The sequence below is a fragment of the Myotis daubentonii genome, chromosome 7 (genome assembly GCF_963259705.1).
Source record: "Myotis daubentonii chromosome 7, mMyoDau2.1, whole genome shotgun sequence".
Taxonomy (NCBI): domain Eukaryota; kingdom Metazoa; phylum Chordata; class Mammalia; order Chiroptera; family Vespertilionidae; genus Myotis; species Myotis daubentonii.
In genome coordinates, this window is record NC_081846.1 from 57505050 (window position 1) to 57527047 (window position 21998).

General features: G+C 41.2%; 1 protein-coding gene across 1 annotated transcript in view; it reads left to right on the top strand.

Moving 5' to 3' along the window:
- The window catches only part of CCDC148 (coiled-coil domain containing 148), a 225905-nt gene that overhangs the window by 92247 nt on the left and 111660 nt on the right, over positions 1–21998 (top strand). Inside the window, exons 9-10 of the mRNA XM_059704381.1 lie at positions 10983–11121; positions 15261–15467. Coding sequence (XP_059560364.1) covers positions 10983–11121; positions 15261–15467 — 346 coding nt within the window. The remainder of the gene's footprint in view (positions 1–10982; positions 11122–15260; positions 15468–21998) is intronic.

The window sequence follows — 21998 nt, forward strand, 5'->3', positions numbered from 1 at the left end:
AGGCGTTAGGCCTGGGCAGGGGCGGAGCCTGCAACCGCGGGGAGCTGGGGGTCCCCTGCCCAGGCCTGACACCTCTGCCGGAGGCCTCAGGCCTGGTCAAGGGGCCGATCCGGTGATTGGTGATCGGAGGGTGATGAGGGTCAACTCCTCTGGCCGAGGCATCAGGCCTGGGCGGGGGGCTGAGCCGGGGATTGGGGGGATATGATGGTCCCCTTGCCCAGGCCTGAAGCCTGGGTCAGAGGCGTCAGGCTTGGGCGGGGGGTGGAGCAAGCGATCAGAGGGAGATGGGGGTCCCCAGCCCAGGCATGATTCCTGGGCCAGAGGCATCAGGCCTGGGCGGGGTCCAGAGCCAGTGATCGGGGGGAGATGGGGGTCCCCTGTCCAAGCCTGACACCTCTGTCAGAGGCGTCAGGCCTAGGCAAGGGGCCGATCCTGCGATTGGAGGGTGATGGGGGTCAACGCCTGAGGGCTCCCAGTATGTGAGAGAGGGCAGACTGGGCTGAGGGACACTCCCCTCCCCACACACACCCAGTGCACGAATTTCGTGCACCGGGCCCCTAGTGTTGTTTATAAAAATGAAGGAATATTCTACACATATCCATTGATTTTCTTCTTGATGAATCAGGTCCAATATTATCCATTTTTTTCCAATAAATGTTTATTAACCTTCTATGTTTACGAGCCTTCATTGTGTTAAATATTCTTTTACAACCAATTTTTTTATTACTTGCATGGTATTACAATATATGGTTGTACCACAAAAATTCAACCCTCTACCTGGTTTTGCAAAGTTGTTTATTACATATTTTGATATTTGTTTAAAAACCTTGACACAAATAACTTTTTCACTGTATTTTGAGTAATACCATGATTATTCTTTTAAGATGAATTCTTAGAAATGGAACTGATAAATCAAAGGGTGTGAAAAAATCTAAGGCTTTTGAGAATGTTAAAAGTCATAAAGTAATTAAGTATTTTCAATTATGTATGTATTGAAATACAATGTATTAAATGTAGGTGAAACCTACAAAAGTAGGTTTAACCTAATAAAGGGGAAAGGGGGCCAAATACATGGTAAAGGAAGGAGATTTGACTGTTGATGGAGGGCACACAATGCAAGATATAGATCATATGCTATAGAAATGTACACTTGAACCTATATGATCTTATTAACCAAGGTCACCCCAGCAAATTCAATATTTTATTTTTTTAAAAGTAGGTTTAACCATATTGCTTTCTAGGAAAGTAGAAACGATTTATACTTTCACCAACAGTCTATCATTGATCCATCTTGTAGGCATGTTGACTAGGGCAGTGGATATTGCCCATCACCCATAAACAGCACCATTGTCTTGTTAATATTCTCTTTCTCTTTTTTGATATTTACCTACCTAGCACAGCGGTGTAGCATCACTGTTCTTATGTGAAATTTTTGCCAGCAGAATTGGCAAAAAGATGAAAAAGATAAAAGATAAGATAGATAAAAGCCAGTATCAGAAGCCAGTACTCAAGAGACAGTGATTGGCCTTACATAATTTTATTTAAAAAATATTTGATTAAACAACTAGTTACATGTTTGATTGTTGCTTGATGAATATAAGATAGAAGAAGAGGGAAAAGAGCATAATAACTGACATTGCTTACTTGATGAACTCAGAACAAGTTAGAACATTGGAATCTTAATTACCAGGTGGCGTTTTTCTCTGAGAATGTAGTCTCAGACTTTTGGAAAGTTTCAGTTCCTGAGCATGTCCAGTCTCAGGTTCTACATTTCTCGTCTGGGCTGGCTGTGTGTCAAGGGTGGTTAACAAGGGGAAAAGTGCTGAGAAACAGAAGCATTATTATTTGAACACTAATGTGTTCACTTAATCACAGTGGCTAAATGACCCGCTCAAGCAATATTCGGGGTCACTGCAACTCCCATTTTCTCATGGTGTATTCCAACAGGGATTGTCCAACCTGACTTTGGAATTTATATTTGTTGGGGAAGGGGGAGGAAATAATTGTAGGTTAAGATCTTATTTTTGTCATGTATATTTAGTAGCTTTCTCTTAAAATAAACACATCATTGAAAACAATTACTTTATGACTTTTGAATGAAAGCCACATTTTGTGATTGTTTAAACTACTTTGGTTTATTGTGGGAATTCTCTTGGCTATGGTGGAATGCATTTTATCAAGAGAAAACAATGGGTCCATTTTCTAGGGTATACTCAAATTGGTCTTAAAGTTTGCCTTTGCTTAATTAATAACTCAGCCTGTATATTATCTGTATGTTATGTTTGTTTAAATGTATTTGTGAAAAGTGTATCTAAGAATAGTGGCTATAAATGTCTAGGTCAACAGACTTTTTTTTAAAAAGTATATTTTATTGATTTTTTACAGAGAGGAAGGGAGAGGAATAGAGAGTTAGAAATATCGATGAGAGGAAACAACGATCAGCTGCCTCCTGCACACCCCCTACCTGGGATGTGCCCGCAACCAAGGTACATGCCCTTACCGGAATCGAACCTGGGACCCTTCAGTCCGCAGGCCGATGCTCTATCCACTGAGCTAAACCAGTTAGGGCAACAGTGTATTTTGTGAGTATCACTGCAGCCCACAACTGCCTTCTTGATATAATCAGTTCAGCCAGGAACTACACAGTATAATGATGCATGAAGCTATACTGCTAATACTTTGCGAGACTAGAAAATCTGGGTTTTACAAAATCAAGGAGTGAGAATCATTGATGAGAAGTTTCTGTTCTTCCCTGGGTGTGAAATCAGATTAATCTTGAGTAAATCATATTGGAGAAAATGGAAACATAGCAGCTTGACAGATTTGTGTCCAAGACAATTGACATACTATTTTTTAACCTGGATAATACAAATAGAACTTGTTATTAAAATAATAAAATATGTGTAGCTCTAAGCAAAGAGAAGATTAAAATTTCTATGGACACGATAGCCGAATTGTGACATAGGGGAATTATAACACCTATTTATACTTCAAATCAATTGTTCATAACAAGTTTTTCCTACTCCTTATATTTTGAAGATCAACTGTGGGTAAATACAATACTTTGAGGAAATCCTATTTTTAAAACTGAGACTATGGAGAACCAGTAATGTAAGAAATTATAATCACCATGCTCACAGGCTTATGTTTATTTGCCATATTAGTGCCTATAAAGGAACATAAATTGAACATTGTTAATGTTTAAACAAATAACAAACTCAGAAAGAGTTCCATCACTCTTCTAATTCATCCTTTGAATTTCTTAATGATTACTGGTAGGTTTGAGGTGATATTGTAGAGTCTTTAGTGGTAATTAAAACTTTAGAAGCCCTCATGATGGTTAATTAAGTGTTTCCTCATGATATTCCAAAGAAGTAGACCAGTTTTATCATTCTTGCTTTTGAACCTGGAAAACTGAATCATAATGTCTATATAAAGTAATTTTATTCAGTTCAACTTTATTGCAATTTAAAATGTTCTTATGCTCTAAAAATGAAAAATAAAATGGGGTAACATGGAGGCAGATTTTGGCTCAATAGAAAGATTTAAAAAGTAATGAGAGCAAATAATGTGTTTGTAGATTATCTTGTCTTTACTGAGTCTGTTCATTTGAGTTTGAGTTGTTATTTGTTTAGTTTATTTTTCCTAAAAATGACTATTGGTGTTGAACACCTGTCTGTTTCCAATGAGCTGAGGAGAGTTACTGTAGATGCTGGTCTCTGGCCACCTTGGGTTTGCATCTCTTTAATCTCTATATCTTTCATTATCTTTTCCTTCCAAAGTAAATATTAGGATGCTACATTCAAAAACTAATTTCTCTTTCCTTCACTTACCTATCAAATAGGATATCTTTAGCTGTAAGTAAGAGTATCCACAACTCAAGTGAAAGCACCTTTAACAATTAGGTGATTTCTTATCTTATTTCACATGAACTGCAGAGGTAGAGAAGTCAAGTGCAGTGAGGTCTGGTTTTCTGCATTCCCTTGCCCTGTCTTCCTGCAGGTTAGAGACTTCCTACCAGACAGCTGTTGCTCCATACCACAACACTCAGGAGCAGAAAGGGGCCTTTTCTTTCTTGTGATGTGCCTTAAGAGCTAGAGAACCTTCCCCCCAGAAGACTTTTCACACTTCATTGGCCAGAACTGGGTCTTTTGTCCATGCGTATCCCAAACACTGGCCAGAGGACTAGGAAGCTCGTGAATGAACATTTGTGAATGTCTTTAGATTAATCAAGATTCACTCGGAGGGCTGGAGAAATCTCCCCTCCCCTGCAGTGGGCAGAGGAGGAGGGGAGGGCTATGGAAGAGGGCTATGGAAAAAGGTAGATCTTGAATAAAATCAGGATTCTCATGGACAAGAGCAGGAGTAAGGGCAATATCTTCTACAATTACCTTTTCCTTACACTTTTTATGATGAATATAATTATTTTAATACCTGGCATATGGGGTAGTTGAGTCATTACTTTTTACTTTTAATAGGCTGTTTTATCTTGATCATATTTTCTCAAACTTCCACTAGTAACTATATTGCCTCTTAAAATTAGTGGTGGATGAATGTAGAAAAAAAGGATGGGTTAGGAGTCTTGCCACCATCCACAAAGTATACATTCCACCTCCAAAAAATACACATTCTAAGCAAAAATTGAGCTTCCTATGCAAAATATTTTTTAAAATTATAAGTAAAAACAACAGGCTTGCTACGAAAATAAAAACTGCAGCTTCCAAATAATTACTTAGCCTTCCCTTCGGAACAGATTCTCATCCCTAACCTGCCTATAAGAAATTCGGGAGCCATCACATTTAGAGTTCGGCCATATTTTCACTTTCCTGTCACCCCTCAGAAGAATGTGGTCCAAGGTCTGGTGGGCCACTCTGCTGTTGTTGATGCTTCAATTCAGTGAATTTCGACCATACTCCTGTGAGCCCACTTTCTTCTAGCTGTCAACTCCCACCTGCATGGCCAGACTGGGCAGAGCCTAGGAACTCTGGAGGCAAGAACTGCTAAGTGGGCATGGATCCCCTGGGGAGAAGATGTACACACCAAAGAAAGCCCAAGATGCAGGTTCTGTTGGTCAGAAAAGAGTCCGAGGCCAGGGAGCTCCCTGTACATCAGGCTGAAAAGAAAAGACAGATTTGTCCTTGGACAACAGACCTGTGTTCGGGTGGTGGGTGGGAGGACAGTTTCAGGAACCGGGCTAATTAGAATTGGTGTTTGGATGGGTCGAATCTGGAAAGACAATGTTAAAAAGTGAAGTTCTCTTTTCCAGAGGGTCAGACCCAATGCAGCGAGACAAGCGGGTGGTGTGAGAGCTCTCTTTCATCCACATCCGCCCACAGTGGCCACTGCAAGCATGCTTCTTAGTGGAGGAGCGTTAGGTGTCCCCTGACAGTGTTACACTGGAAGAGATTCTCTTTAGGCCAGATTTACCGTGGCCATTTCCCACTCTCCAGGCAGTCCTCATTTGCTGAGCACTGCAGCAGCAAGCTTCAGGAAGCGCTAATTACCTTTTTAGCTGGAAAACGCCCTTCACTCTGAGAAAATGTAAAACAACTTTCAGCCAGTTTGTAAACACAGTGTTTCGTTTCATAGACTTGTTTTTGTTGTTCAAGTACCTATCACCCCTATGAATTTTATTTGCTACTGTTGGCTGTCCCCCCCCCCCCCCCACCACCCCAACACACACACACACAAAGTATTTTGATGACATGACACCAGACAGACTCCAGGGAAATGGTTTAAATATGACTACTAAGAGAACTGGTAGCTAACTTAATCGTCAGTCAGTTTTGGATTTTCGGAATGATTCAAATAGGTAGAAATAGGGAGAAAACCAGCTTCGGTCTGGTTGAATTCTTACAGCCCAGTAGTCCTCCTTTTCTAAATTATCTGTTTTATCTCATATCCTGGGAAATCACGATAAAATGAGATCAGTGGACTTCAGTGTTTGGGGTTAGGAGATGGTGGGTGGGATTGAGGGGTAAATATCTCATATGTCCTCAGGCTAAAATTCCCTAAAGTGTTGGAAGTGCCCAATAAACCTGGAAACTGTAGAATTTTAGGGTGCTACTTTAAAGATAACAATTACAAAACAACTTAAATTAGAAAATTTGGGTGGACAAAAAGAATAGAAATTGCAGAGGCCTGCCAAAGATCTTTTGTCTAAAGATATTTTAAAACTTGCAAAAGCGTAGGATAATTGTAAAGTCTTCTTTAAATTATTTTAAAAACGACAGTCATTTTTCCCTAATTCAGAAAGGGGATAAGTGATCAGAATAGTCTTCAATCTGTGTAATTTAGCTCATTCTTTCATCATCATCACCAGCAAAGCAGTTAAATTAAACAAGAATTTCGGAAGATAAAAGCTAACCTTTGTTATTTTATAAAGCTAAGCTAGTCTGTATAGATTTTTCTGAACAATGGAAAGCTAAAGGTTGGATTAGGAAAGGTAAATGTCCAGATTTGAATTTAGAAATGCAGATATACTAAGTTTGATTTTGTTTTAGAGGTTACGTAAGAAATGACTACTTTGTTATTGTGAAGAGGCTATTATGTTTGAATTTTACCATCCAGAAGACTCAGTCCTTACGCAGTGGTGGGGGTTTTCTCCCTCACAAGCAGCATCCTAATGGAGATGCACGACTGTGCCATTAGTATTGCTGATGGGAATATTTGCCTCAAGATTTAAGCCTGCTGCTGTGGAAACTGCTATGAATACTCTAAAAGTAATAATGTTGTGAGTATTGATGTATGGTTTCTTTTCAGATGTTTTTTTAATTCTACATATACTGGAAAATGACTTATAATCTGTGTAATTGTGGTAATTGGGAAAAGCTGTTGAGATGAGGTTTCTAAAATCAATAAGAAGAGCAAAGTAAATGTGATCATTGTTCCTGACATATTTGGTTTTAATGTTATATTATCATTTCATACATTGAAGGGGTTTTAATGTTGTCACTAAAATGGCACCTAAATAATTCACGCAATGTATAAAAATGCAGTGAGCACCACACGTTCTCCTGTTGCTATATTTATTTATGGCAACGTACACTGCTTAATGTGTGCTTTTATTTGAAAAGCATTTTTATAAATGTTTGCTATTTACACTTCCTCTTTGAGAGAAATCTTGCGCCGCCGTTCAGTATGAGAGACCGTCAACGCAATTAGCTTAGAAGTACTTCATTTACCAAAGAATTGAAACTATTTTTGAAAATGATGGGTAAGAAAGCTTGTATATTACCTTAGGTCCGGTTCATAGAAGCAATGCTGAGACAGAGATGGGCAATGCTCTCCGGAGAAGGGTAGTAAGGGAAGCAAAATAGAGGAGGGGAAAATGTCTATGCAGAGATCTCAGTGGGAATGAGCTGCAGTTTGCTCCCACAGTGAAGCAAAAGGTATCACACAGCTGGTCCCATCTTGGGGTAAGTAGGCAGAGCTTCTGCGGCCCTCCATCAGATAATCAGTCATCAGTTGTGGTTCGCTCTTGTGTAAGAGAGCAGCCTTCTGCATGAGGCAGCTCCCAATTGGTTCAGAACAATTCTCCACAGAGGAAGGTGCACCTGTGAATGATCAGCATCTTGGTAATGGGGATTCTACCTAATAAAGGTGATCTGTCATGGTTTCAAAGCATCCTTTATACAGATGAATGACAATGTAAAAGAACAAAAAATTTTACTGAACTTAGACTCTGCCACTTCCTCCTCCCCAGCACACATTCCCAGAGGCACCCACCCACATTTGTAATCAAATAAAGGTAGACATGCAAACCCTGTTAAAGTCCCTTTGCTTATGGAAACAGTTTAAAAACACGAATGAGGACATGGACTTTAGGTCTACTCATTATTGTGGCTGTGGTGTAGTAATAGAGAATTCATGTGGCTAACTCTGCTATTAAAATGCATTTATGTTATCATGAATGAAAATGAGTTCTTTGAGAGAGCACCAGAGATATTGCCCTTGAAAACTTGAGGGTGTTTTAAATGCCAAGTACACTCAGGCAAGCTTTTCTCCAGGCTCAATATCCCTATTTGAAAGCCTTTATTTTAGGAAGCCTTTGACTGTCTATACGTGCCCAACTGATTCAGACACAATAAGACACTCAAGGTGTTCAGTGAATGAATTCATCTCATATTCTTTCTCTGCAACAAATTAGGCCATAGAGAAGCACTGTAGAGTATCCTGCTTTCTAGTAGAACACCTGTAACCCTCTCCCCCAATTATAGAGCTGTTAGCGATTATCTTTTTTGAGAAATATTTTTTCTTTCTTTCTGCTTACCAGAATAATGAAATGCTTTACAGATACTAGGTAAACGTGTGTGAATACAGTGGAATCCCCATTAGCATCACTAGTTTAAAGAGTTTTTTATTGTTTTAAATTGTCAAATATTTTTCAAGGGCAGAGAAGACGTATGAACATTTTTTTGAATTGTACAGTTAACTTTATTTATTTTTTTTAATTAAATCTTTATTGTTCAGATTATTACATTTGTTCCTCTTTTTTCCCCCCCATAACTCCCCTCCTCCCAGTTCCCGCCCCACCCTCTGCCCTCACTCCCCACCCACTGTCCTCATCCATAGGTGCACGATTTTTGTCCAGTCTCTTCCCGAATCTCCCACACCCCTTTCCCCCCCAAGAATAGTCAGTCCATTCCCTTTCTATGTTCCTGATTCTATTATAATCACCAGTTCATTCTGTTCATCAGATTATTTATTCACTTGATTCTTAGATTCACTTGTTGATAGATGCATATTTGTTGTTCATAATTTGTATCTTTACCTTTTTCTTCCTCTTCCTCTTCTTAAAGGATACCTTTCAGCATTTCATATAATCCTAGTTTGGTGGTGATGAACTCCTTTAGCTTTTCCTTATCTGTGAAGCTCTTTATCTGACCTTCAATTCTGAATGATAGCTTTGCTGGATAAAGTAATCTTGGTTGTAGGTTCTTGGTATTCATCACTTTGAATATTTCTTGCCATTCCCTTCTGGCCTGCAAAGTTTCTGTTGAGAAATCAGCTGACAATCGTATGGGTATTCCCTTGTAGGTAACTCGGTTTCTTTCTCTTGCTGCTTTTAAGATTCTCTCTTTGTCTTTTGCTCTTGGCATTTTAATTATGATGTGTCTTGGTGTGGTCCTCTTTGGATTCCTTTTGTTTGGGGTTCTCCGAGCTTCTTGGACCTGTAAGTCCATTTCTTTCACCAGGTGGGGGAAGTTTTCTGTCATTATTTCTTCAAATAGGTTTTCAATATCTTGCTCTCTCTCATCTTCTGGCACCCCTATAATTCTGATGTTGGTACGCTTGAAGCTGTCCCAGAGGCTCCTTACACTATCCTCGCATTTTTGGATTCTTTTTTCATTTTGCTTTTCCGGTTGGATGTTTTTTGCTTCCTCGCATTTCAAATCATTGACTTGATACTTGCGCTCCTCTGGTCTGCTGTTGGGAGTCTGTATAATATTCGTTATTTCAGTCCGTGTATGCTTAATTTCTAGTTGGTTCCCCAATATAAGATCGAGGGTCTTATTAGTTTTCGTGTAGATCTCATTAAGTTTATCGGCAGCTTCTAAACAGTTCTTGAGAGACCTTAAAAGTGTGGTTCTGAACTCTATATCTTCCTTTGACAATTTTGTCCTGTTTCTTTGTCTCCGCATTTTGTTATGCTTCCTTGGTGCACCCCCTAGTGGTCTTTGTTCCAAATTGTACAGTTAACTTTAAAGTAGAAGACCATTGATATAGTAGAAATAAACAATAGCAAGTCTTCATCATGGATCAAGGAAATACTTGTTGCTAATAATATTCCCTCTGATTGCATCTGTATTTGATTATTCCAATTTATTAAACAGGAATAATAATATGCAAATAATCACAGAATAATGAGTCATTAATTCAGTTTAGAGTGCAAGCTGATACTGCAACCTTTCAATCCACGTAGGGCTTTGCTAATGCAGTTGACTGTTGAAACAACAGGGGCTTGAACTGCACGGGTCCACTTATATGAGGATTTTTCCCCAGTAAATACAGACAATTCTTCCAATCTGCGGTTTTGTATCTGTGGATTCAAACAACCCCAACAGTGTTTTCACATTCCCAACTGCAGTTTCCCAACTGCACATTTCCAGCAGTCAGATCGAAAATACTGTTTTGGATCCCTGGTTGATTTAATTTGCCAATGCCAAAAGCTGACTGTAGAATCAAAGGTTAAAGCTGGATTTTCATCTGCACCAGGTAGATGCCCTGTGTTGTTCAAGGGTTAACTGTACTCTACATAGGAGCACAGATCAGGTCTGTGGCTAAGAGTATTCTCAAGTGAGAAAGGCATTTTGGAGCTCGGTGGGCATGTTATTGGTAAGATGACTTGAAGGGATCCTCTTTACAAATGAGTGCTTTAATGATCTGAAATGTAATATTATTGGTTATCTTTTCACAACCAATATCTACTCTTACCCCAGAAAGCGAGATGTTGAGAAGGTAAAGTAAAAGATAATTTTAGACTTGCTTTTAAAGTCAAACCTGAAATGAAGTACATTCCTCAGGCCTTAGTTTCCAGCATCTAATTGTTCATTTAACTGTCTACATTTGTATTTTCCTCCAGTCTAGAAATAGGAACTTTGTTGAGTAAGCAAAATTCCGTTTTAATCTGTATGTTTAATAATTTATTTCCCAAGATTTTAAAAATTTCATTTACTAGTCATATTTTAAAAATATAGGCAAGGTAGAATAAATATTTTAACAATACTATGTCTCATTGTCAAACTTCTTCAAATTATGCTTGGAACTCATGGCAAGACCAAATAAAGGATTGAAAGGACCAGTTGTAGTAGAATTTAGAACCTTTTCAATAGCAGATATTTAGTTTGGCTAATGTATTAAAAAAAAAAAAGGCTTCATTTTAGGTAATCATCCTTACTTGCTAATAGCTTGAATAGTTTGAGGCCCCTCAAACTCCATGATTGCTTAACAACATATTGTAATATTTTTGTTGCTTCCAGAAACTTCCAATTAAGTGAAGAAGAACACTGGATATACCAGGCTGTTTTGGATCAGTATCCTGGAGATCTCTGTGGCAGAAGAACTCTGTATCTGGACATGTTACAACGATATTTTCCTCACAAATCTAGGCATGCTTTGGTGAATACTGGCAAGTTGTTTTCATGGTCCATAATTGTTAAGTAATATATATATATGTACTAGAGGCCCGGTGCACAAAAATTTGTGCACTCGGGGGAAGGGGGGGGTCCCTCAGCCCAGCCTGTGCCCTCTTGCAGTCTGGGACCCCTCAGGAGATAACGACCTGCTGGCTTAGGCCTGCTCCCGGGTGGCAGAGGGCAGGCCCAATCCCTAGGTGTAGCCCCTGGTCGGGCTCAGAGCAGGGCCGATTGGGGAGTTGGGACGCCTTCCCCTGTCATGCACAGAGCAGGGCGATTGGAAGGTTGTGATGCCACCCTCAGTCATGCTCAGGGTAGGGCCGATTGGGGGGTTGGGGCACTGTCCCCTGTCACACTCAAGGCAGGGTCGATGGGGAGGTTGCGGCACCACCCCTGTCACTCACAGAGCAGGGCCAATCAGGGGGGTTGGGGCTCTGTACCCTGTCATGCACAGAGCAGGGCCAATCAGGGGGTTGGGGCGCTGCCCCCTGTCACGCACAGAGCAAGGCCCATCAGGGGGTTGGGACGCCACCCCCTATCATCCACAGAGCAGGGCCGATCAGGGGGTTGGGGCACTGCCACTCTCACACTCAGGGCAGGGCTGATGGGGAGGTTATGGCTCTACCCCGTCACACACAGAGCAGGGCCCGTGGGGTGGGGGGGGGTGTTGGGGCGCTGCACCCTGTCACACACAGAGCAGGGCCGATCAGGGGGTTGGGGTGCCTTCCCCTGTCACGCTGATCCCGGTGCCGGGAGGCCTCACGGCTCCGCTGATCCCGGTGCCAGGAGGCCTCACGGCTCCGCTGATCCTGGTGCTGGGAGGCATATTACCCTTTTACTATATAGGGTAGAGGCCTGGTGCACGGGTGGGTGCCGGCTGGTTTGCCCTGAAGGGTGTCCTGGATCAGGGTGGGGGTCCCCACTGGGGTGCCTGGCCAGCCTGGGTGAGGGGATGATGGCTGTTTGCAGCTGGTCACACATCCTTCAGGGTGGGGGTCTCCACTGGGGTGCCTGGCCAGCCTGGGTGAGGGGATGATGGCTGCTTGCAGCTGGTCACACACCCTTCAGGGTGGGGGTCCCCACTGGGGTGCCTGGCCAGGTTGGGTGAGGGGCTGAGGGCTGTTTTCAGGCTGGGGGTGACTGAAGCTCCCAACCGCTCCTTTTTTTCTTTTTCTTTTTTATTCTGGGCCAGCTTTAGCTTTGAGGCTTGGCTCCAGCTCTTAGGCCTCCGTTGCTGAAAGTAGGTTTCTGGCCTTTGCTTACAATGTTGCGATCCTGCTGGCTGAAGCCCGGCGGACTAAAGCAGGTTTCTGGGGTTTTGTTTAGCTTCTATATTTGTTACATAGTTGCTTAGAGTTACAGCTCAGAGGCCTGCAGTGGCAGGCGGGGACCATTGGAGTCCTCCGTCACTGAAGCAAGCAAGCTTCATGTTAGTTTCAAGCTGCCTGGCTGCCGGCCGCCATCTTGGCTGGCAGTTAATTTGCATATTGCCCTGATTAGCCAATGGGAAGGGTAGCGGTCGTATGCCAATTACCATGTTTCTCTTTTATTAGATGGGATATTAAATGTTGATCCAAAATTTAGTTATTCCTACAGTCTAGAACAGTGATGGCGAACCTATGACACGCGTGTCAGAGATGACACGCAAACTCATTTTTTTGGTTGATTTTTCTTTGTTAAACGTCATTTAAATATATAAAATAAATATCAAAAATATAAACCTTTGTTTTACTATGGTTGCAAATATAAAAAAATTTCTATATGTGACATGGCACCAGAGTTAAGTTAGGGTTTTTCAAAATGCTGACACGCCAAGCTCAAAAGGTTCGCCATCACTGGTCTAGAAAATAATAGTGTTCTAGGTTGAAGTCTCATATTTCAAGTCTGTGTGGCCCATAAGAAGGTGGGTGACCCCCCCCCGGCAACATTTGCTCTTCTGTGCTCACTTGCCCCAGAGATCTTCACTGTGGCTCCCTGGTTGCTCTGCTAGTATTGGACTTCCAGGTGTGTATACATTCACCTGCCCGCCATCAGAGGTTATTTTATCTTCGGGTCTTGCTGGAAAGTGGAATGCCTGCTCCTGCTCCTTGGTCCACAGAGTTGCCACTTCTCAGTCCTTCTAGTCATGGGGAAGCTAACACTCACCTTGCGGGCTGGTTCTTATCTATACCGTCCCCACCACCATAACTCTGTTTGATCCCTCTACATGGCTCTGACACACAAATGCCTCAAATTCATAGCCATGCCTGAAATTTCCCTGAGAAGGGCCTGGAAATTATTGTTTCATTTTCTAGTTGACAAGACAAGAACACAAAAGTTAGCTTGTCACCAATTAATTTCATAAAACTCACCTTAAAATACTAGTATATATGTAAACAAGTATGCATAGACTCTTAACTTTTAAATGGGCCAGCCTATAAAATATTATCACAGAATCTGCATTTTTGTAAGTGTTTTAAATTCAGCAAGTAAGAACAATACTAACATGTCTATAGAGTTTACCTTATGTCAGGCATGTGTATAGTAAACTCCTGTAACACACATAACAGTTGATAAGAGAAGTACCATTGTTATACTTATTTTACAGATGAAGAAATTGAAGCAAAGGCCACACAGCTGGTATGATCATCATCTATCCTCTCCCCCACCCTCCCATAATTATTTGTTTTAATTTTGAGCTATAAATAGCAGATACCTGTTATTAAAAAAACATTAGCCCTGGCCAGTGTGGCTCAGTTGGTTGGAGCATTGTCTTGTACACCGAAAATTCATGGGTTTGATTCCCAGTCATGGCACATACCTAGGTTGTGGGTTCAATCCAGTTGGACTGTGTATGAGAGGCAAATGGTTGATATTTCTCTCTCTCTAGCTCTCCCTCTCTCTCGCCCTCTCTCTGAAAAAAAGACACACAACACACCACATTAAAAAAACATGTTATATAATAAATAATTCACTCTAGAATTTTTAAAAAGTCTTAATTTATTAAATTAGATCTTTCTTTTTATCCCCTGTCAAATCTAGTTGCTTCTGTGACCAGCTGTCATTTTTATCTTTGTAGACTTTTTATATTTGCCTACTATTTACATAATAAAGATTTTTACATTTACTTCTTACATTGGGCTGATCAGTATGCATTTCTGCATGGTGCATGCTTCCTTTCTTAATGTTTGACAGGTTTTAAGTGTATTTTTGGCTTTGGGGAACAAAGCTAAAAAGTTTACAGAACAGATTTGAGCAGGGGATGTTTGGTGTATGTGAAACCATAGCCTGTTTCATCATGTGCCTAATTAAACAAACCTGAATTATTCTTTTAGGGGGGACCAACCTTTCCCTGCTTGCGACCTTCTTTTTTCACACCATTTAGAGGTTCAGTAATGTATCAAATTCAGAAACATGGTCTATACTGGCAAAATAAAGAATTATTTAGGTCAGTGACTCTCAACTTCAGGAGACACATTTATATAATGAGCATTTCAGAATCACCTACAGAGATTTTTCCAACCACTCCAGCTATCTCTATTCCTGTTCCTCCCCTCAAGGCTGAGATCTCCTCTGGTTGGGATTCATGGGCAGCAGGAACTTCTGCTGCCAATGTGAGAATGCCATGCCCCTCTGGAGCGTGGGATGGAAAGGGCTAATGTCATTTCTATAATTACTTCAAGTTTAGACATCTTAACATCTGAATGTTTCAATTATTAAGGGCAAATTGAGTTTTCAGGATTATTGTAACAATTTTTTAATGTTTATTAGCACATGTCAAACTGAAGCACTTAAACGAATTGTTAAAATACCAAACTAATTTAAAGATGGAGTGTTTTTGAAATTACATATAGGGGAAATAATGCTTTCTGCTCATAGATTCATTGCCATGTAGAAGTGAAAGTTATTATATGGCCACCTGTGTCTGACTCCATCCTGTACGAGGAAACTGGATTTATAGTCCCCAGTCACCAGTTAGCCACAGGCTCAGAACTCTGGGACTGGAACCAGAGATGCTTGTCCCCAGTAAATATCAGTTGTTATAATTTATTTTATTGATTTTCATAACAATGACATAAGGCATAGCCTCAAGTTCGTTATAAGTGTAAACAGTGTGCTAATATCCATCCGTTTTCTTTTCAGGTCGAACATGAGAAATGTTGTGACCAATATCACTTTGCAAGGGAGCAGCGAAGGGTCCTGATATCAAATTGGAATAAGAATAGGAGGGATTTTATACAGAAGGCTGTGCTGACACTTGCCGAGGCCTGTGCGGCTCATGAAATGGAGAGCACATTGGCTAAGGACAGGAGAAAGCAACAGGATTTGTGTGCTGACCTGAAAGCCAAGGTGAGATGCTTTGCACAAGGTATTTCAGTGTTTTCATGGGTATTCGTTTAAGGATCCACTTTTCCCTCTTGTTCAAATTCTAACTGAAGTTCACTGTCTTTACAAAGCCTATTTTGAATAAAATTGTTAGTTCAAACCATCAACAATCAAGAATTTCATGTGGTTCAAGCTGAAGTTCCTGTAACAGGAGCTTAATATCGAAGTCCTGATTGGGAGATGATAGCCAACTCCAAACCATTCATGCTGCGCTCCAGAGTGAGGTGTGGGGTGAACACGCAGAGTGTAGTTGTAAAGTTACCGTCTGATGCTGGCTCAAAGATGCGTGAACCTCTCATTCACACTTAAAAAAGGGTCAAGTTATGGAGAGGAAAGAGAATCTGTGAGGAGGTATGTTAGGAGAGCTTGATGGGCTGTGTGTGAGTCCTCAATAAAGTGAGAGGGTGAGGAGATGGGGTTTCCTTCCTCCTCAGACCCAGTGAGGCGCCTCCAGGACGGCTGGGGAGTTTAGTGGGTCACCCCTGCAGTTGGAGGCTTGTGGACTGGTGTCTGATGCTCACAGGGGAATACAGAGGAGCTGCCTCAGTGGCTCCTCTGATTTTAATTTTTCCTATCCAGCGGCACAGTATATGCTTCCTTTATTTGTCTTTTTTTTTTTTTTTTAGTTTCTTTTTACAGTATCTTATGATTTTCTGAGTACAAGCCTTTTACATCCTCAGTTAAATTTATTCCTAGGGATTTTATTATTTTTGAAGCAATAGTGAATGGGATTGTTCTTTTTGTTTCCCTTGATGATAGTTCATTATTGGTGTATAAAAAATGCAAACAACTTCTGAACATTTATTTTGTATGTTGCTACTTTACTGAGTTCATTTATCAGTTCTAGATGTTTTTGGTGGAATCTTTAGGGTTCTCTATGTACAATTTATTGGCATGTACAGTATCATATCATCTGCAAATAATGACAATTTTACTTGTTTCCAACTTGGATGCCTTTCATTGCTTCTTCTTGTCTGATTGCTGTGGCTAGGACTTCTAATACTACGTTGAATAAGAGTGGTGAAAGTGGACAATCCCTGTCTTATTCCAGATCTTAAGGGAAACACTTTTAGATTTTCCCCATTGAGTATGATGTTGGTTGTGGGTTTGTTATATATGGCCTTTATTATGTTGAGGTATGTTCCCTCAATTCCCAGTTTGCTGAGAGTTTTTATCATAAATGGGTGCTGGATTTTGTCAATGGCTTTCTGTGCATTTATTGATATGATCATATGATTTTTACCCTTCATTTTGTTTATGAATCACGTTGATTGATTTGTCAATATTGTAGCAATCTTCATCCCAGGATTAAATGCCCACTTGATCATGGTGGGTGATCTTTTTAATGTATTACTGACTTTGGTCTGCTAATATTTTGTTGAGAATTTTTGCATCTGTTTATTAGGGATATTGTCCTATAATTTTCTTTCTTTATAGTATCTTTATCTGATTTTGAAGTTAGGATTATGCTGTCTTTGTAAAATGAGCTTGTGAGTCTTCCCTCCTCTTGAATTTTTTTGACTAGTTTGAGAATGACAGGTATAAGTTCTTCTTTGAATGTTTGGTAAAATTCACCTGTGGAGACATTTGGTCCAGGACTTTTGTTTGTTAGGAGTTTTTTGATTACTGCTTCAATTTTGTTAGTTGTAATCAGTCTGTTCAGATATTCTGTTTCTTGATTCAGTTTTGGAAGATTGTATGTTTCTGTAAATTTATCCATTTCTTCCAGATTGTCCAATTTATTGGCATGTGGTGTCAGTCTTTTTTATTTCTGATTTTACTTATTTGGGTTCTCTTGCACTCATTTTTATTGAATAAATACTGGGGCGTGGAATTGCTGGATTATAAGACTCAGGTGTGTTTAGCTTTAGTAAATATTGCCAAATAGATTTTCAAAGGGTGGTTATAGAAATTTGCAACCAGTTTCAGTTCCATATCCTCACCTACATTGGTATTGCCAGTCTTTAACTTTAGCTTATCTGGTGGAGGTGTAGGAGTACCTTATTATGGTTTCTATTTGCATTTAGGATAAAGATATTGAACAGCTTTTCATATGTATTTTGGCTATTTGGATATCCTCTTTTGTAAAATGCCACTCAAGTCTTTTGCTTATTTTTTTTTTCTATTGGGTTGTCTTTTTTTTTTCTTATTCATTTGTATTTTCTGTATGCAAGTTATATTTCTTTTTATTTTCTCTCAATCTGTGACTTGTCTCTTCACTCTCTTAATGGTGACTTTTGATGAACAGAACTTCTTAATTTAAATAAAATTCTGTTTTCTTTTTAATTTTTAAATGTGTTTTATACAGTATAGTCACCCCTTTAAGTGTACTGTTTTATGAGTTTTGACAAATGCATGACATCACCCAATCAAGATATAGAAATGTCCCATCACCATTCAGAAATTCTTCATGCTCCTCTGTAGTTAGCCCCTCATCTACCTCCAGCCTTTGGCAAGGAATCTCTGCCCCTATAGTTTTTCCTATTCTAGACTGCCATATAAATGTAACCCTAGGGTATGAGTCTGGCTTTTTTCACTTAGCATAATGCATTTGCAATCTAACCATGTTATTATATATATTACTACTTCTTTTTAAATTCTGAGTAGTATCCCATGGTATGCTTTCTCTCCATTTATCCATTCACCATTGTTTCCAGTTTGGGGCAACTGGTGTTACTTTGTTTATAGCCTGTGCCTGAGGGAGAGACTTGCCACTCTTGTTCCTTCCCCTGCAGTAGATTCTCAGTAGACACTTGCCAGTCTGGTAGGGGAAGAGGCGTTCTGCTCTCCTGGTTCAGCCTCAGTCTCAGTCAGGCAGGACCTATGTCCCTGGGCTTTGGGGCTAGAACCTACTCAGTGATCCTGCCCTCCTCCCCATGGCAAACAAACCCTGCCTGGTGTCTTGGTGGCACCTGGGTGGGAGAGAGCTTCCTGCCCCTCCCCCTGGGGAGGAGGGTTTCTTTGTTCCCCTTCCTCAGCTGTAAGGAGTCCACCCTCGGGCCTGCTGAGTTTGCTGCTCTTCATCTCTCCCCACCCCTGGGGGCTTTTGTTCCTCCCTCACCCACTGGCACCACCTTAGGATGCTTCCTCTGCTGCCCCATTCTGACCCTGATGTTCTTATGAGCATTCTGTGAGGTTTGTGGAGAAAAATCTGTAAGGGGGTGTAAATTCCCCTTGTGTCTGTAGCTTCCATGGGTTCCTCTACACAGCAGCAAATTAGTAAAAATTAACTATGAATTTGTTGGTGGCGAATTGGCACCAGATGTTAGACTGCTGGAGTCAGACTGGACCTTGGTTCAGCAACTTCAGTACTGGCTAGGAAAGAATTCAGATTCAAGACTCCAACTATAAGAGGGTCACAGAGGTAGAAGAAGTGAGTGGTAGAAGAAATGGGGTCAGGGAACAAGTTGCAGAGGTAAAAGAAGGGCCCTTGGAGCTTAGGAAAGAGGAAGGTAAAGGTTGGGGGGGGGGGGTGGCAGGGCGGGGAGAGGAAAAGGGAAAAAGCACAGGCATGCTCCTGGGACTGGGGGCAGAGAGAGCAGGCTGGGTCCTCTATCCTAGTGGCTTTTAAGGGTGAAGATTTTAGGGGAGGATCCAATAGAATATTCATCAGCTTTCCACTGGTGTCCTTTCAGGGTCGCGGGCTTCACTGACTGGTTGGTGCCCAGGGAGGGGTCATTAGTTCATGCAGCTGGTCCTGAGGTCAGCTCTGGCCTCGCTTGTCTGGTTTTGCTGCTTTTCTGGGCCTGGAGCTGAACCACAACCTAAGCCTAGATGTATTGATGTGGGTCAGATCCCCGTTGTCCTGGGGCTTAATGCTTAGGGGCTATTCTTCAGCCTCCTTATTTGTTCCCCCTCTAAGAGCATGGCCAGCAATAAGAAAAGTCAGGGGGTCTGAACCTCATGACCACCGATGTGCTAGAGGAGAAAAGGTTGCCCTGGGGGCGAGGTCCTCATTTTCCCTGTTTTGTTCATTACAGGCACCCGGGGCTTTCTACCCTGGTGACCTTCTCTACCTGGCCCATCAGCCTTGCTCTACTCACGGCTGTCTAACTGCCTACCACAGAGTCATTACAGAGCGTTAGCTGCAATCTTCTTCCCCACTTCTCTGGTGGCTTGTCTTTCTCAGGTGTTCTGCCTCAGGCAAGCTAGTTCTCGCATTGCCTCTCTTCTCAGAGCCATCTGGTTTTCTTTAAATCTCATGCTACTTTGTCGCCCTGTGGCCTCTACTCTCAGGTGGGTTCAAGAAAAGTTCTGATGTTATAGGTTATTTCGCTTTTTATTGTGGTTAATGTGGGAGCAACATTTTTCTACATCGTAAGTGGAAGCTGGAATGACCTGATGAAATGTTATCTATCAGTCTTTTACGTACCGTATTTAAGAAATCATTTAGTGGCATGGGTCATTTTCAAAGGCATTCTGACTGAGATTTTTCTGTCCAGCAGGGCTCCTGCCACAGCTAAGGAGGCCCCCAAAACAGTGCAGGGGAACTACAGTAGATGGGAATCTGATAGGTGGAAGTGAAGGAGCTAGTCAGAGGAAGATGTGTGTGGCCTACACCAGGAGAATTTTTCTGAGAACAGTTCAGCTCACGATCATGGCAACAGAACTAGCAGGAGAGCAAGAGTCAGCATTACCCACCTGCCAGGTTTGCTTGGGACAGTGTCAGTCACCAGTATGATCAGCGGTCCTTTCCTTGACCTCTCTTCTCCTTTCCCCTCCCACCTGTGGACTGAGGGTCTTAGCATCCAGGGAATGAAAGATGTCATCTTCTGAATAAAGAGGGAAGAGTTAATTAATCTTGGAACGAGATAACTTAATTTTGAATCAAGACTGTATTTTGTGACTTCAAGTGACTTTGGGGTCCTCTGTAACCCAAGAGGGAGTCATGGGCTCTGTCACTGCTTTTCATGTAGTGACAGAAACATCTGAATGGGGGACAAACATAATGCTGTGTTTTTATTATTTCCCACACATTGTGCTGCTCAGTGTGTCAGGCATTTTCTACAAAGGGTCCCCTACATCTCGGGCCTTTCAATAGATGCTTAATAGGTATTTTCTCTTTTTACCGTCAATGACAAATCTAAGTTAAGAGGTGCAGGGGTTTCTGCAGAGTGCCCACCCACTGAAATCAGCTGCTTGGATCCTAGGGACAAAATAGGGAGTGTCTTGTGACCATGGTCACAAGATGGTGAACAAATATTTCTGAATTTTTGGAGATGAAGCCTTGCAGGATTACATGCGGGCAGAGAATGGAGAAATTGATGCATAAATTAAACTGTGCTAAAATGGATTTTATTTCCCATAGAGATGGTGTTATCATTGGTGTTTGTGCTCCTGATCAGGGACTGAGGTTCAAGAATGTATAGCTAGGACCAAAAATACATCATAAAAAAGGGTAACTCTATCGATTCTAATAGTAATTTAAAATATCAAGTTATACTCATGATTTTTTTTTTTAACCTGGAAGGAAACTTGGAGATTTATCCCTCTCCTGCATTTTCCAAGTCTGAAAGCTGAGTCCTGAGAGATAAAGTGACTTGCCTGAGGTTCACGCCAGCTCATTTGACTTGAAATTCAATATTATCTCAGCCCTACAAAGCTTTGTATACAGTCATCTTACAGAATAATAGAAGATATTTATTATGCTGTGGGCTCCACTGTGCTATAAAATAGACCCAGAGAATGTGAAAAATATCACTTCATTGTATCATAAATTTGACCTTTCTAAAACTAACATGCTAGCTATAATAAACATTAATTAAACATTTAACCATAATTTTGTTCTCGGTCTTGGAATTTAAAAGGGCTTCTAGGGGCTGATTTAGCTGGTTTGTGTCTTTTAAGAATAGTGCTAGAAGAATTTTGAAATAATGAATTTTCTTTCTCTTTTTCTCTCTTTCTATTTTGCTTTTCTACCAGTTACAGTTGCTGTAGCAAATAGAGGCTTTTAGGCTTCTTGCCAGAGGCGTAAGATGGAAGTGGGGGAGTAGAACTCTCATTCTTCTCCCACAAAACCTGCTCTTTGATTTCCTATCTTTCCCAGACTACCAGCCCCTCCCCAGTGTCCAGCCCAGATCACTAGCTAGGTGTGGGCTTGCTTCCTTCCCAGATCCCTCACACAGATGATGTATGTCCTCTGCAGCCATGCCGGGTGGACAGGTGCCCCTAGCAAAAGTCAGCTTCACCTGGACTCTCAGTGCCACAGGAGAAGCCGTAGGACTGTCATTAGTTTGCCAGTTTTCCCCATTCCTCTTATGACTGTTTCAAAGGGTCACCAGTCCTTACAAGACTCTTACCTATCACCATACGCTGTCCCCACCAAATTCCCAAGAGACTATCCACCTCCTATTTTATCAATGAAAAGAAGTCATGGAGGAATGAAATTGACTCCCAATTCCTGCCTCTCCACCCTATGTCTTTCTGTTTCCTGTAGCCTCTTGCCTTCCTCCTGATGGGTACTGTGATGCCTTCTACCTGTTCATGCCCAGTCCT